Source organism: Hipposideros armiger, unplaced genomic scaffold, assembly GCF_001890085.2.
Source record: "Hipposideros armiger isolate ML-2016 unplaced genomic scaffold, ASM189008v1 scaffold_902, whole genome shotgun sequence".
Taxonomy (NCBI): Eukaryota; Metazoa; Chordata; class Mammalia; order Chiroptera; family Hipposideridae; genus Hipposideros; species Hipposideros armiger.
In genome coordinates this window covers 342257-356512 of record NW_017732252.1, presented here as the reverse complement: position 1 = coordinate 356512, position 14256 = coordinate 342257, and the positions used below count along the sequence as shown (strand labels likewise).

The window sequence follows — 14256 nt, the reverse complement described above, 5'->3', positions numbered from 1 at the left end:
ATAACTCCCTTTAATCCTATTTTTTCTCCCAGTTTATTTCTCTTTCAAGAGCTTAGTGGAGGTAACATTAGGGGGTGTTTCTCTTCTGTTGCGTGCTGTCCTAGAAGGGGCCATAAGCATCAGTACAATCCTTCAGTGAATCCTGAATGCTGTTTGTTGGATAATTTCCTCAGCTGGGTGGGGCAGGGTCTCCTCTATTTATCCACCTGCTTTGCCTCATCTTTTGCACTTTCTCCGTGACCCTAACAGGGATCGATTTCCTGTATCCAGAGCCCAGGCAGTGGTGCTTATAAAAGCTCACCTGTTAGACTCTAAAGCAATGCACCTTGGATGGGCTCAGTTTAGGTTCATGAGTTCACTGACTAAAACACTGTCCCACTTGGCCGCTGCCTCATCTCCCAGCAGCCATTTCACCCACCAGTCTTTACCTGGCACTTGAACTTCCCTTGTCTTCAGCTTGTAGTCTGCAGCAGAAAAAAGTAGTTATATGTGAGAAAAATAGAAGTCATTGACTAAGGGTTTGCATATTTATTGTGACAGTAAAAAAAACCAACCTTACGATTACATATAGCTCCCATTTCTTGTATTTATAATATTTTAGGCATATAGAATAGTTAAGATGAACACGGATATAGTAACACTCAGCTAAGTGAAAGCAAAGTCTAGTTCAGAGAGAACGGCAGTTTTAGCTCACATGCCGTCACGTGGACTTGACAGCGCCACCTGGAACAGGCTGACTTGGAGCCTACATTCAGCTTGGGCTCCACAGGAGAGCTGGGATTAGGTAGGTAAAATTGCTGTGCTGCAAATCTAAACCAGCGCCCTCAGGCAAGCGCCAGGCCTCCTGCAGTCACACCCAATAGAAGCACTTGCAAAGGGTTATTAACTCGTGAATCTCTTGAAGCATAAGGCTGAAGCACGTATCTCCAAAATTAAACCTTGAGGTGATTTCAGGAACTTCATTCTCCAAATGAAGTATGCAAGTCTGAGCTCAGCTGTACCATGCTTTAACTAGATGCTTTCAGGAAAATAGACCAAGAAACGGTTGGAAAGAAAGCTGTGCTGCAAGCATATAATGAATGCAACCCAGAACCCAACATAAAATAGAAATAAGGCAATACGAGATTCACTTGTAATGAAGACTGGCTGTAATCAAAGAAAGGGGGTGGATTTGTCAAATCTGTCAAGAGGAAGGAAACTTTTTAACTGCAGAGGCATATTGAGGTCAAGGCTCCATGCTTTTGGAAAGAAACAGTGAAAGTAGAAAGTGGAGGACATAAGAAAACTTGCTACAAGGTTTCAATAATTAAAATTGGATTAATTATTCTCAGAGACATGGTTTTGTAACGCTTTAGCACTTAACCCAAAACAAACTCAGAACCATGGTTGATGCAGCATGGGACACATCAAAGCAGTAGGATGGTTCAAACATGGCCCATAACCTCGGGTCAGCAAAGGCCTTCTTCCTCACCACGTTATAGTTATCCAGGAAATGATCCTTTCCGTAATCTAGGGCTTCCTAAGAGGGAGGGTCCTGGTGAGTTTGAAGCAAACAGCAGGCGCTGTGACTGAGGGAGAGTTCCCTGCCTCCTGGTTCTCTGAGCCCTCTAATGGCCCTTTTTGGGACAGTTCAGGCTCAGCCAAGCTTTGTGGCCTCACAGACAACACATCTGGAATGTAACCTAGACTCACCATGTACCATAAAGCAGGCTGCTTCACGTTCTGATATGTAGCCCAGGTGTGACTACGTGACATAAATACCTAAGTTAGGGTTGAATAAGTATTTATAAAATGAATATATACTTTTTATCAATATTTGAAAAAATAACTAGTGAAATGAGGCTAAAGATGCTTAGACATATTTTATTTGCATTGGTTGACAGCTGATTGATCATCAGAATAGTAACTCGTATATTGTGCCCTACAATTAGGTATTCTGGCAGGGAAACAATAGACTAATTTCATTATTTTATCTGTTAAGCTCTCTTGCACAAAAGAGCAAACTAGGCCAGCTTTAAATTTAAGAAACAGAAACATTGGTGCTTATTATACCAACAATTTTTTCATATTCAGATCTACCCCCAGAGATAACAATACCTCCTTTTCGAAGACGGGGAAATTGAGGCTCTGAGTTTATCACCATATATTTAGTAAGAGGCACAGCCAGCATTAGAATCCAGATCTTACTTAAAAACACATGGTTTTTAAAAAATAAAAAGGCTTCCAGTATAAATGTTAATACTTGCTTATTAGAGAACATTTGGAAAAGTAACAGGAAGAAAATGAACTCATATCCTGACTGCCAGGGGCAGACACATCAACATTTGGTACACCCTTTCCAGTCCTTTTGCTGTGTATATATTTTTTACTGTAAGTGTAAATACATGGCGTATCAAAATGGAAGTGTCAATATTTAAAAAATGAGCATCTTCTGATTTTAAAAGGAAAGCACACACATTATAGAAAATTTGGAAAATCCTGAAACGTATAAAGGAAATTAAAATCACCCAGAAATCCTATTAGTCAAAAATAACCAGTTAATATTTTCATATATTCCCTTCATCTTTTTCTATCGATTTTCTTTTTTACATAGTTAAGCTCATACTGTACAAGGTTTTTAAGTATAGTGAACATGGATGAAGACAAAGAGAATCTTGGTGACAGATGGTATTTGCCACGCAAATTATTCAATAGGTTTTCAAGAAGCAGAAAATAATCACTCATGGTCCCTGTCTGTTCATACAGCCAGCCATCAAACCACCTGTGAGCCTGAAAGCCCATACCAAGTCACCTCTAAGGTGAACCCTGTCGTGGTTGTTTTGCATCCAAGTAGGTCTACACAATTTTATGCCCTAAGGATACTCCATACCATGCAAAAGCCCTTCTAGAAGAGGGATGACAAGAGCTGTAGTCTGATGAAGAGGTGTTAATATCCTACAGTGATAAATACATAATGTGCCTTAAACATCCCGCCCACTTAAATTTACATATGAGGGTTAGCAAGAAAATAAGGCACATGACAATGGCTCAAGGAAGTTCTAAATGGTGGAACAGACCTGATCTTCTATTTATAAAATTCCAAAGAATTTATTATTTAGACTAAAACAAAACTTCAGATGTACACAGAGTAATAAACCTTTACAATAGCTGTTAAGGAAAAGGAATGATGTAAGTTTACACGTTACTGAGGGCAAGGAGCAAGAGTGAAAGGGAACTCCAGCTGGAAGGCCGATGATGTCCATACAGCTTCCTCTTGATTTAAACACTCATGACACACTGAATGAACTGAAAGAGAGGAAGGTCAGCGTTACACTGCAGATCTCTTAACACTGAACACACCCTAGCTTACTGTTAGGCAGCTGACATTTTGGTATTCTAATTTGAATCACGGACTTAAAAATCCTTTATAAAATAAGATAAATGACATATGGACAGGTTCAGTTTTTGAGGGAAGCAGTCTAATATAAAATCCAGTGAGTTTCTCACATCAAAGCTTCTTATAGGATAAAAAGCTTACTCAGTGGATAAAGAATTACTTAAATTCCAAATAATACCAAAGACTAGAAATGGGCATGGTCAAAAGTACCTATTCAAATACAAGTAACAGTTGAGTTCATACTGTTGTATCACCGGGGGACATCCGAACTGCACAGGATTACCCCATTACTCTAACAGAGCTCCTTTAAACAGTTTATTCCCTTAAAATCTGCTTAATGAATTTGTAGCATGCAAGCATATGTATGCACAGAAACAGAATCTCTCTCGCCCTTCTGCAACTCAGAAACCCCAATTTAGAAGTATCAGTACATGCTTCACCACTAAACACACATCACTAGACTGCTTTTTCTATCAATTTTCTCTTTCACTCTTCCAGCACCAGTGAGGAACTGTGTGTGCACTGCTAATCTTTGCAGCATTCCCGCAAAGCCAAGCTGATTAGCTCTATTTCAGGGAAAAGGAGGCTAAGGATCAAGAGGTTTAGCTGTCTCTTAAGTGGCCCCATCTGAGGCCAAAGCCTGTGCACTTTCCACTCCACAGGCCGCCTCTCTATCTTTGGAAACAATGACGGGACTGTCACCTGAGAAGTTGCACACTGAAGAAAACACATCTTTAAGGAAAAAAAGTAAGCATATTTACACTCAAGTGTACTCACTAACTGTGGCAGCTGCTAAACTGAATACATGTGTATTTTGGTATTTTGTAATGCAAAACATTTTAGAATATTCAGTTATCACAGTGATTTACATTCTAAAAGTAATTTTTTTTATCAATGGCTGAGCAAACAATGAAGAAACAAGTAAACATCTCCCTAGCTTTATTAAGTACATCCAACTAGTGCCATCAAAGATGGTACTTGGGGGGCTGGCCAGGTGGCTTAGTTGGTTAAGAGTGTGAACTCTGAGCAACAGGGTCACCAGTTCGATTCCCACATGGGCCAGTGAGCTGCACCCGAGCTGAGCTGCCAACAGGTGGCAGGATGGCTCAGCTGGTGAGAGCACGTGTTCCTAACAACAAGGTTGCCGGTTGGACTCCCACATGGGATGGTGGGCTACGCTCCCCTGCAACTAAGATTGAAGAGGGCACCTTGAGCTGATTGGCCGCAAGCCGCCGATGAGCGGCCATATGGCAACTGGACTTGGAGCTGAGCTAGCTGTGGCCTCCACAACAAAGATTGAAAGACAACAACTTGGCTGTGTCCCTTCCCCAATTAAAAAAAAAAAAAAAGGTACTTGGTTACCTTCGCCCTGGTGCATGACCTTATCTCACATTTAGTGCAGCGATTTAGGAAATATGTTGTTGTCAAGTGTGACTTAAGTTTATGCCTGAGGTCCTCAATGAAGAACATGGGTGTGCCAAGTACAGCTTTGAGCTGTTCAAATTACTTCTCAATGTCTGAGATAATTTGTTTAAATGAAGGCAAAAGCAGACACATCTGCATGGCATTTTTCAAGGACGTTTCTGATTGAAGGCTCATAACAGCCCAAGGGAGAAAGCATTATTGTTACTACTTCCTCTTTCCTCAAACAGTCTCGGAGCCGTGAAGAAACCTGCCTGAATGAACCCGCTAATGAGTGGGACAAGCTGAGCTTTCACCCAGGTCTTTCAAGGCAAAGCAAACAGTGGTTGGACAGATAGGATGAAGAATAAATGAAATCAATAAATTTTCATCATTTTGATCCTTCTGATCATTTAAGCCTTGACTGCTCTCTGGCATCCGTAAGGTGCTCTTAACAGCTAACTTTAAAAGGGATGTCCATTTGGTGTACATTTTATATACTCAGCTCTGACTTTACTGAGACTTACATCATCATAGGGGAAATTCACAACACCTTGCTGACCGGTATCCCGTCTTCGAAAGCTGTCTGTAAAACATCAGTGAAATTTATGGTTTTTTTAAACGTCTTATCTGAACTCACAATTATTTTGGCATTGGGTTCAAACTGCAGTAACATTTATACTGTACAAGCAGACAACAGAAAGAATAGGCCAAAGCAAAGAGGCCAGTTATATGAACATGAATAGATTTAATATGCACCAAGTAATACAATGTGGGGAAGTTGGCCAGTTATCTTTTTCGGTGTGGACCTGGAAGAAAACACCTTATCCCAAAGTTAGTAGAAGCTGTGTGATTTCCGAAGTCATTATTTACTGTTGAGGAAAGCAAGAATATGAAACTTCTCAATAACATAGATATTGTTTAATTGAGGAATAGATGGATGGAGTCCCTGATAGGACAAATGAACTGTGATAAAATATTCCACCTATATGAGTTCTGTCCTATTGAAAAGGATTTACTTTTATAAAAAAAAGAAAAAAAATTTTTTTTAAATCTGCCCTCAAATTTTGTTAGGATACAAAAAAAATTATAAAAGTAGATATTAAAAAGAGTAAAGAGAGGAATGGAGTAAGAAAAGATATACAAAAGAAAGAATGGAGGGAGTAGAAAAGTGGAGATTATTAATATCGGCTCATTTAAGAAATACACCTGGAAAAGATGACACCATTTTAAACCTCCAAAAGGAGGAATTAGGAAAAGAGCTACAAATGAGTAATTGCACTCTTTTCAAATATTTCACATACTAGGGAGCAATCACAGAATACTGCTCATATTCTGAACAGAAAATTAAGTTTCTTATGTTCTGGAACATTTTAGTAAAATTTAGATAGGTAAATAATCCTAAGTCTGAAAAAAAAAAAAAGTTACTCTGCCAGATCTGCTTAATAGCAATGTTAAAAAGCCAGAGAAGTTAGGGGGAAAAAAAAGAGACTGGGACAATAAAAGTTCAGAAGCACTGAGAAGTGAAACATCATAAAAACTGGTTTCTTGGCCTATGGAGATGACACCATCTCAAAGGACACACCTGTTAGAGCTCGCAGTTTGACGCAACAGGCTATGTAGTCATCAAAGGTGATCTTTCCATTGGTGCTGTATCGTTTTGCAATTGAATTCACGGCCTGGGGACTCAACCGGAATCCTGAGGGAAGAAAAATCATTCAGCAGAAAAAAAGTTCAAGGATTACAAAGAGACCATTAAAAGTAAACAGGCATAATTTTTTAAGACTGAGAGTACGCATGTTAATTATGAGCAAACCTACTTTTAGAAAATAGAAACTGCCTTCCTATAGCACTTAGTTTTAGAAATAAAAAAAAAAAAATTCGTTCTACCAGGGAAGTTGGAGTTGGCCATACCCACCCATTGTTGTCAGGGCCTTCTGCAATTCTTGAGGATCCACCGTTCCACTCCTATCGCTGTCAAAACTGATGAAGTGTTGTCTCCAGCCATTCAGTACAGACCAGAGTTCTTTAAATTCACTGAAACCCATTGTGCCTGACAGATCTCTCTGAACTGTAATTAAGGATTAGAACATCTTTTTTCTTTTTTTGGAGGCAACATTTTCTAGTGATTACATCAAAGATCAAGGATAAGGAAATGTAATGTTCTTTTTGCGAAAAAGGTTAAAAATGGGGCCGGCCAAGTGACTCAGTTGGTTAAGCGCTCGCTCAAGATGTGCGAGCTCTGAGCAACAGGGTTGCCGGTTCGATTCCTGGCCCAAGCTGAGCTGCCGCTGAGCTGCCGCTGAGCTGCCAACAGGTGGCAGAATGGCTCAGCTAAAAAAAAAAAAAGGGGTAAAAATGTTAGATACACTTTTTGGTATGACATAATAAAAAGACACTCTAATGATATAATAAAAAGGGCCTATGGAGAAAAAGCTCTGAGCATATACTTTCTTTGTGGGGAAAAAGATAATCTATGTGATGTGATTACAAGGAAATAACATGGCCATGGTAAGCCACATGTGAAATGCAGTCTTGTTACTGGAACTGGGCTGCACTTTGTGGGTGTACCAGGCTATGCTGCTTACCTTCTGTCCTGGGGTTCTTTTTGGCCCTAACGCTCCCTCGGTAAGCCCTCCCAGACCCAGGGTTTTCACTTTTGAAAATGAGGTGAGATGGAAGGCACAGTAGAGTCAGCACTAGCTAAACTGAGTCCAACAACTGTGCTGTGAAAAATTCCACTGCCTGAAGTCCAGGTGTGAGTCACACAGAGCAATCACTGTTAGAGCAAAAAGCTTTCCAGGCTGCTTGGGGCTCTACCCCCTTGAATTCGTCAATCACCAGCATTCTATTTCAAGGAAGTTTCCTTCCTTTTTTACGCCAAATTCCATCTTCAAAGCCAGTGATTTCAGAAAACTTCTTTGTGGTCAGTTGTCACTCTGTACTTACTAGCTATTAATTCTTAGGTGGATTCCTTTAGGAAGAAAGTTTTTGTCAAGAAAAAATACTCTAGACGGTCATCAAGGTAAAGGATACATCCAGCATTGAAACCATAAGCCGACAAGTCTCCAGGTTAAAAGCTACAAAATCAAGAAAAGTACATAACATATTAATACAATTTCAAAAATTCACATTATATTAGATACATTCAAATTAATTAGGAATGTGATTATGTATTTTTATTTTTATATGTTACTCAATTTATGTGGAACTAAATTATATGGAGCTTTGAAGTAGATTTTTTTCCAGACAGAATTCCTTCTAGAACACAAATTTGATTTTAACAACTTGATAGAAATCTTTTTTAAAAGTATTGCATAGTGCTGTTACATTTTTTGGTGTGATTATGGTTTTGAAGTTGGGGGAAAAAAGGTATCCTTATCTTTTAAAAAAGTGTACACTGAAGTTGTTTGTAAGTGAAATGAATGTTAAGGTATCTGGAATTTTCTCCCAAAGAAAACCAGGCAGGGTTATAGATGAAACAAAAATGGCAACATATTGATAACTGTTGAAGTCGAGTGAGGAGGACATAGAAGTTCAATGTATAATACAATTATCTCTAATCTTGGGTAGGTTGAAAGTTTTCTATAATATACTCTTTAAAAAATAGTATGTACTTTTTTGTCTTCGAAACTGTAACATAGTGAGTTCAGTTCACCATCATGAACCACAATGTATTGGGTTGTTGGAAAAGTCATGACGTATTTTTTCTGTTTTTCGTCGCAAAAATGCGTCATGAGTTTTCCGACAACCCAATATTATATCCACCATGGTGAGTGGGAAGGTAGGGGTGCTTGTGGCTACTCATAATTGACTATAAATAGCTGGGTTGCTAGTTCTTTGTCCTTTTTTTTCTTTTCCCTTTAATGTCAGGCACTGCATAGTAACCCCCTACCTCAAGTAGCTATGACCTCCTCATATACAGTATGCTATCTATGAAACCAGACAAATACACTTACTAGAATTATGTATATGACAGTGCTCTGGAGTAAGACCCAATGACCAATTCAGTGATGGCCACTGTTCAGAAGCCCTTTTAGTTTACTTACAATTCGAGGGTGTTCAGAGGGCATTTCTATACATATCGATATCCAAATAGAATACGCTTATTGGCTAATGGCCTACTGATAATTTACCTAAGCATTAACAAATTAATAAGAATTCCTTGCATCTTACGTTGTGTTAATGGGAATCGATGATTTTGAGGAAATACTACATTGGTACAAAGAAACTGTAAGACTAGAAGGCAGAAGTGACAAGGGTAATGGGCAAAGCTAGTATAAATTCTGCAAGTTTGTGAGGATGTCCACAGAACTAACACTGTTTTACAGCTCTTACCAGTTTCATTTTTAATCTCAAACCAAACTGAATTTAAAACACAACTGAGCTAAGTCTTACTACTGTAATGTCTCCACAAATAGCACAAACTACAGGTTTCCACTTTTAATAGATTCCTGTGTTTGGCATATCTTGGAATCTGAAATAAAAGATTTAGGGACTATTTCTATTTTGGTCCTTCGATCTCCACCTGATCCAGACAAAATTCTCTTGAGGTGAGAGGAGGCGACACTTTCCTACACTTCCAGGCAGCTTTAGGGTCCATCCATTTCCACTGGCACTTCCCCGGTTGAGTAAGCATTTCTCTCAGCCTTATGACTCCAATGGCCACCTAACACGTATCCCTGACTCCCCGTGTTCCCCACACTCATGTCCCCCAATTTGGGATAAAACCCAGTAGAGGTGTTCCACTGCTCTCAGGATAAAGTCCAAACACCTTCATGGGCACGTAAGGTCATACACGCATTTTCCCAGTGCAGCTGGTTTCTTCCTCTTCATTCCACCCCCACATGCACCTTCATGATGAATTCCTCAGTTCCTTCCCTGAACCCTGCTCCTTTTCATCTCTGGGTCTTTTGCACATGCTGTTCTATTTGCCTAGAACACAGCTTCCCTATCCCACTCACTTCTGTCTCATTTCTGCTCGACTTTTATTTCTCCTCAGTTTAGATATCAGCTCTGCAAAGAAAATGTTCCTGACCTCTGTCTGGGTTATGTGCCCCTCGTAGGTGATGCTACAGCTTCTATACTTCACTTATCTCAGCGATTTTCAATGTCCCACGGGCACTGTTTGTGGTGACACACCCGAGCACCTAGCAATTGATGGGCGTCCGTTAAAAATGTGTTGGTTGGATAAGCGAATGAACGGATGAGATGGTATCCTCTCATCCCTCTGCAGAAAGCTGTATACTCCTCTCCAAGAATCTAAAGAGGATGTGGTTTTTAAATAAAATCTTCTGACTTTTACTGATACTTAGAAGTAAAGTATAATCCCGTAAGTCAAATACCAACCTGAAGTCAAAATACCAGTAAGAATATAAGGCTGCGATTTTTCCATTTTAGAAAATATTCCATACTCATTAACTCGACAAATGCCCATGGCGTACTCATTACGGGCCGGGTTCCAGACACCAAGAACCATGGAAATACAAATGTGAAACTCGATCCTGCCCTAGGCGACAATCTAAGGAAAAGACAAGTCATGCGCACATACAAGGGAGAGAGCGGCAAACCGTAACAGAGGCACCAAAAGTACCAGGAGGTATTGAGGGGTGAGGCTCCTTCCTAGTAAGGAAAGACTTCCCAGAAGCAGCAGCATTTAAGCCAAGCCCTGAGTGATAGAAAGATGGGAGACATTTGATGACAGCCAAGTAGAGCTAGGGGCCAGCAAAGAGACGCAGGCACGTCCAGGGCAGGCAAAGGAAGTGGGAGGAAGTCACTTTTAATGAGCATCTGAAATTCCTGCAAGGCTGTTTAACTTTTGTTTTGTGGGCACCAAGGAGCTACTCAGATTTTTAGAGGAAGAGAGCTGACAGGTTAGAGCGGTGTGTCAGGAAGAAAAGAAATCTGGTTGTTTTCTGGTGAGGATTTAAAAGGTAGGGAATGAGACGTGCAGTGAACAGACAGAAAATTCACCATTCTAGACAGTTCTAATGAGCTAGAATGCTGATGTCTAATAAGTTAGGGTGAGGAAACTTGCTCAATTCGACTTGTAGTTTTTCCCCCACAAATAGCTTTCATTAATGCTAATTCGATGTTAAATAATTTCAAAACAATCTTTGCTGTAATTTTACTCTTTCTCCTATTCATTTTACTAGAATGCCTCAAACATCTTTTCTTCTAGCAGAAATCCACAATGTAACAGGCCTAGCAGGAAAGCCCTACCTCCAGCTGTTTTTCTCAACAGTACCACAGAGGAACGACTACACTCAAGGAAAAAAAAGAGAGCTCAATTACTGTCTTACAGACTAGAGCAACCGTCCTCATTAACTCCACCTCTAGGTATGACCACTTCCTTTTAAACTAGTTAAAAAGGTGCCTGTAAGTACTGGGCTACAGTATCCCCTCCACTGCTCCCCCCCTCTCCCACCCCCCATCCCCCCCACACACACCTGTACTATTTTGGTTTGGAAGCTGGGTTTCAAAGACCCATTAATGTATAATTTCTGTATTGCAAAACTCACTCTGACACCTCTCATGCAGGATGGTTTTGTGGTTCATGACGGCCTCCACCACCAGCTGACAGTCAGCAAATTAATTCAATCCCATCGTCCTGATGACTCAGGAACTGTCTTCTCTACAGCTCAGTTGCCTAAGGCCATCACTAAATGTAGCTTTCTCAAATGAAATATTTAAAAGGAATGCTCTCCAAGGATATACAACCCACTTTGTTAGGTTTTCAAATCTACCACACCTCCTACTGAAAGAGTGTAGAATAATAGTGTACGCTGTGACATAGCTCAGCTTTATAAACCCTGCTATTAGACCTTTGGCACTGGCCCCAACTGCTTACGGTTAACAATTAACAATGTATTGCCTACAATAATAAAAAAATCCCCTAATCTAGAAAGTGCTTCTGTTGCTTAGGACCAGATTAAATGACAGAAATGCAAAACGTTCCTGTTTTATATTAATTCCCCCACTAGGAAATATTAATAGGATACTGAAGTCACATAAAACAAAGGATGAAAACAGAAATGCAAACAGTTTAAAAAGAGAGACAGCTACTAAATGTGCCATGTCAAACAGTCAAAAAATGCCCCTGTAAATCCTTGGGTGTGGATTTGAGTTTGAGCATTTTAGTTCATAGTATACAAGGAAGTTGGGACTTCTCTTCTGCCTCAATTAACAACTGGCAAAGAAGTTAGCAACTAAAGCACTTCAGTCAAGACACTGTTCTCGACCCTGGATATTTGTCATGGTCAAGATCATGGGGGTGATGCGAAGCCCCCTGTCAGGATGCAGTGTCTTTGCAATGGTTCCCTATGTGTAGCTCGTGGCAGAGGTGGTACATCCAAGGTGGTGTAAGTGCTGAGTTATAAAGCAGCAGGTCCACTCTGTGAGGAACTGACAAAGGGGTGGGGAGGACTAGTAAAGAGTTCAGAAATTAAGAAGGGTATATCTTACTTAGCTCAAACACATTGTCTTTAGTGGAAAGAGGAAAGAGGAAAGGGCTGGTGAACATCATGGCAAGCACACATGTTGCCAGCAGCTCAGAGACCAGGAGCTCAAAACTAGTTCCTTGAGGACCACGGTGGCGGACACCAACCGCTCAGAACTAGGAGTGCAGGGCAGGCCACCTGGGCACCAAGGGCACAGGGCCAGGCACTCTAAGCCCTAAGCGCCACCAGGCTCGGGACAAAGAAAGCTCTTGGCAAACAGCAGTAAATGTTAGCCAGTGTGAATGAAAAAGGAGCTACATTATAAACCTCACAAACTATTGGGGGGGGCACATGGCAGGCCTGACAAGCTCAGTGACCAACCACATAGGATGGTCTCATCAATTCCTAACTGGACAGACCATGGCGGACAGTCCCGTCTTCTATCTTCCTTGGCAAACAAAGGTCAATCTTGATCTTACATTGTTCTTAGGCTTCTATGAAACATACCTTGGAAATGTTAGAGTAATTTTCTTTTCTAGACCCCTTAAGGCACAACCCCAGGCACCAGAGCATAAGACCAGAGCAGGAGACCACAGAATCCCTCATTGTTATCTTGTTGAATACCACCTCTATGTGCTGTAAATGTGAATTAACTATCCTGTACCCACCAATGTAAAAGAAGTATGTATCTCCATTTTACTTTTTATCCAATCCCAGAGATTTCCCCACTTTGCTTTCTCCCACCTCCCTAATCTACCACCAATGGATTTCATGTAACCCTCCTTGCGTCTCCTCCTTTGAATCTAATGTATAAAATAAGCTGCCAAACTGCCATTCTCAGGAGCATTTTCTCAACCTGTTGAGATTTTGCTTCTGGGCATGTCCTCAAAATTTTGGCTCAAACAAACTCTTATAAAACTTTTCTATAGGCTGAACATTCTTTCATTGACATTCCTATCATGAATGACACTTGACCTGGCATATTTCGCTTCAGCACCTTAACTTGTCCTCTGTGAAGCAGGTCACATAAATTGTCCCTGCTTCGATTGGCTCCAGACACATGGAACTCAAATCTAAAAAACCCAATTAACTGGCAGGTAATGTGGACTGACTTATTAAGACCTGTTTCCAAAATCACATTTTGAAATAATAAACTGAGTTTAGCTTTTGAAATTCTAAATGTTACTGGATCAGAAAAGCTCAGCTTCCTTGAAATCTATAATCACAAGTAACAGCTACAATATGAAATGCAAGAGTACCAGAGAAACTTTGGGATGGTCAACTTACGTTTGTATCCTCCAGCAATGCCTGACTCTGTCAGGCATTTCTGCAATTCATCAGCATCGATTTGCCCATCCTTTTGGGGAAAGAAAATAGGAAAAACAATCACAATAGTAATTTGTACCTTCCAGTTTTCTGTTTACTTTCAGTCTTCAATGTAGCAATAAAAAACAAGAAAATGAGTATTATCATGCATGACTTTTTCTTTTAAAGGAATGCCTTCCAAAAATAGGCATTCTTTTCCTCATCCTATTTCCAAAAATAATTTCATGATGAAAGATAGACAAATAGTAACATCCTCTTCCACAAATGGATAACTGGGGCTATAAAAAATTACATTTAATATCTAAGTGGGTGTTCAATTTCAGACTCTTTTAAATAATTATTACACAAGAATTAAAGTCAGAAAGCTGCTCATACCTATACTTTCATATTACCAATATCTTTTCATCATTTCCTTTAAATTCCTGAATTAGATCCGGCATAAACTGTCTCAATATAAGGTTCCTCTTTTAATACAACACTGAGGTGAATTCAGTTTCTTCTATTTTTTATACAGGGTATTTTTTTTTAATTGCTCTTTCTTGTTTAAAGACTTTTATTGGGAAATTGGGGAATGGGAACAGCGCTGGGGAATTGGGGGAAGGGAAACAGACAAGTTGCTGTCTTTTTGTTCTTCAGTCTAGCTGTGGAGGACGTTGCTTCACTGGCCCAAGTTGACACCATCATTGCACTCTTCCCGGGTGAGGCAGATCAGTC

General features: G+C 40.1%; 1 protein-coding gene across 1 annotated transcript in view; it reads right to left on the bottom strand.

Annotated features, from left to right (window-relative positions):
* Window positions 1-513: 513 nt before the first annotated feature.
* Window positions 514-14256, bottom strand: part of SRI (sorcin) — a 16757-nt gene continuing 3014 nt past the window's right edge. The window contains exons 3-8 of the mRNA XM_019630356.1: window positions 13504-13573; window positions 7814-7857; window positions 6696-6843; window positions 6363-6476; window positions 5305-5363; window positions 514-3285 (exon numbers count right to left, since the gene is read on the bottom strand). Coding sequence (XP_019485901.1) covers window positions 3259-3285; window positions 5305-5363; window positions 6363-6476; window positions 6696-6843; window positions 7814-7857; window positions 13504-13573 — 462 coding nt within the window. The 3' untranslated portion in view covers window positions 514-3258. The remainder of the gene's footprint in view (window positions 3286-5304; window positions 5364-6362; window positions 6477-6695; window positions 6844-7813; window positions 7858-13503; window positions 13574-14256) is intronic.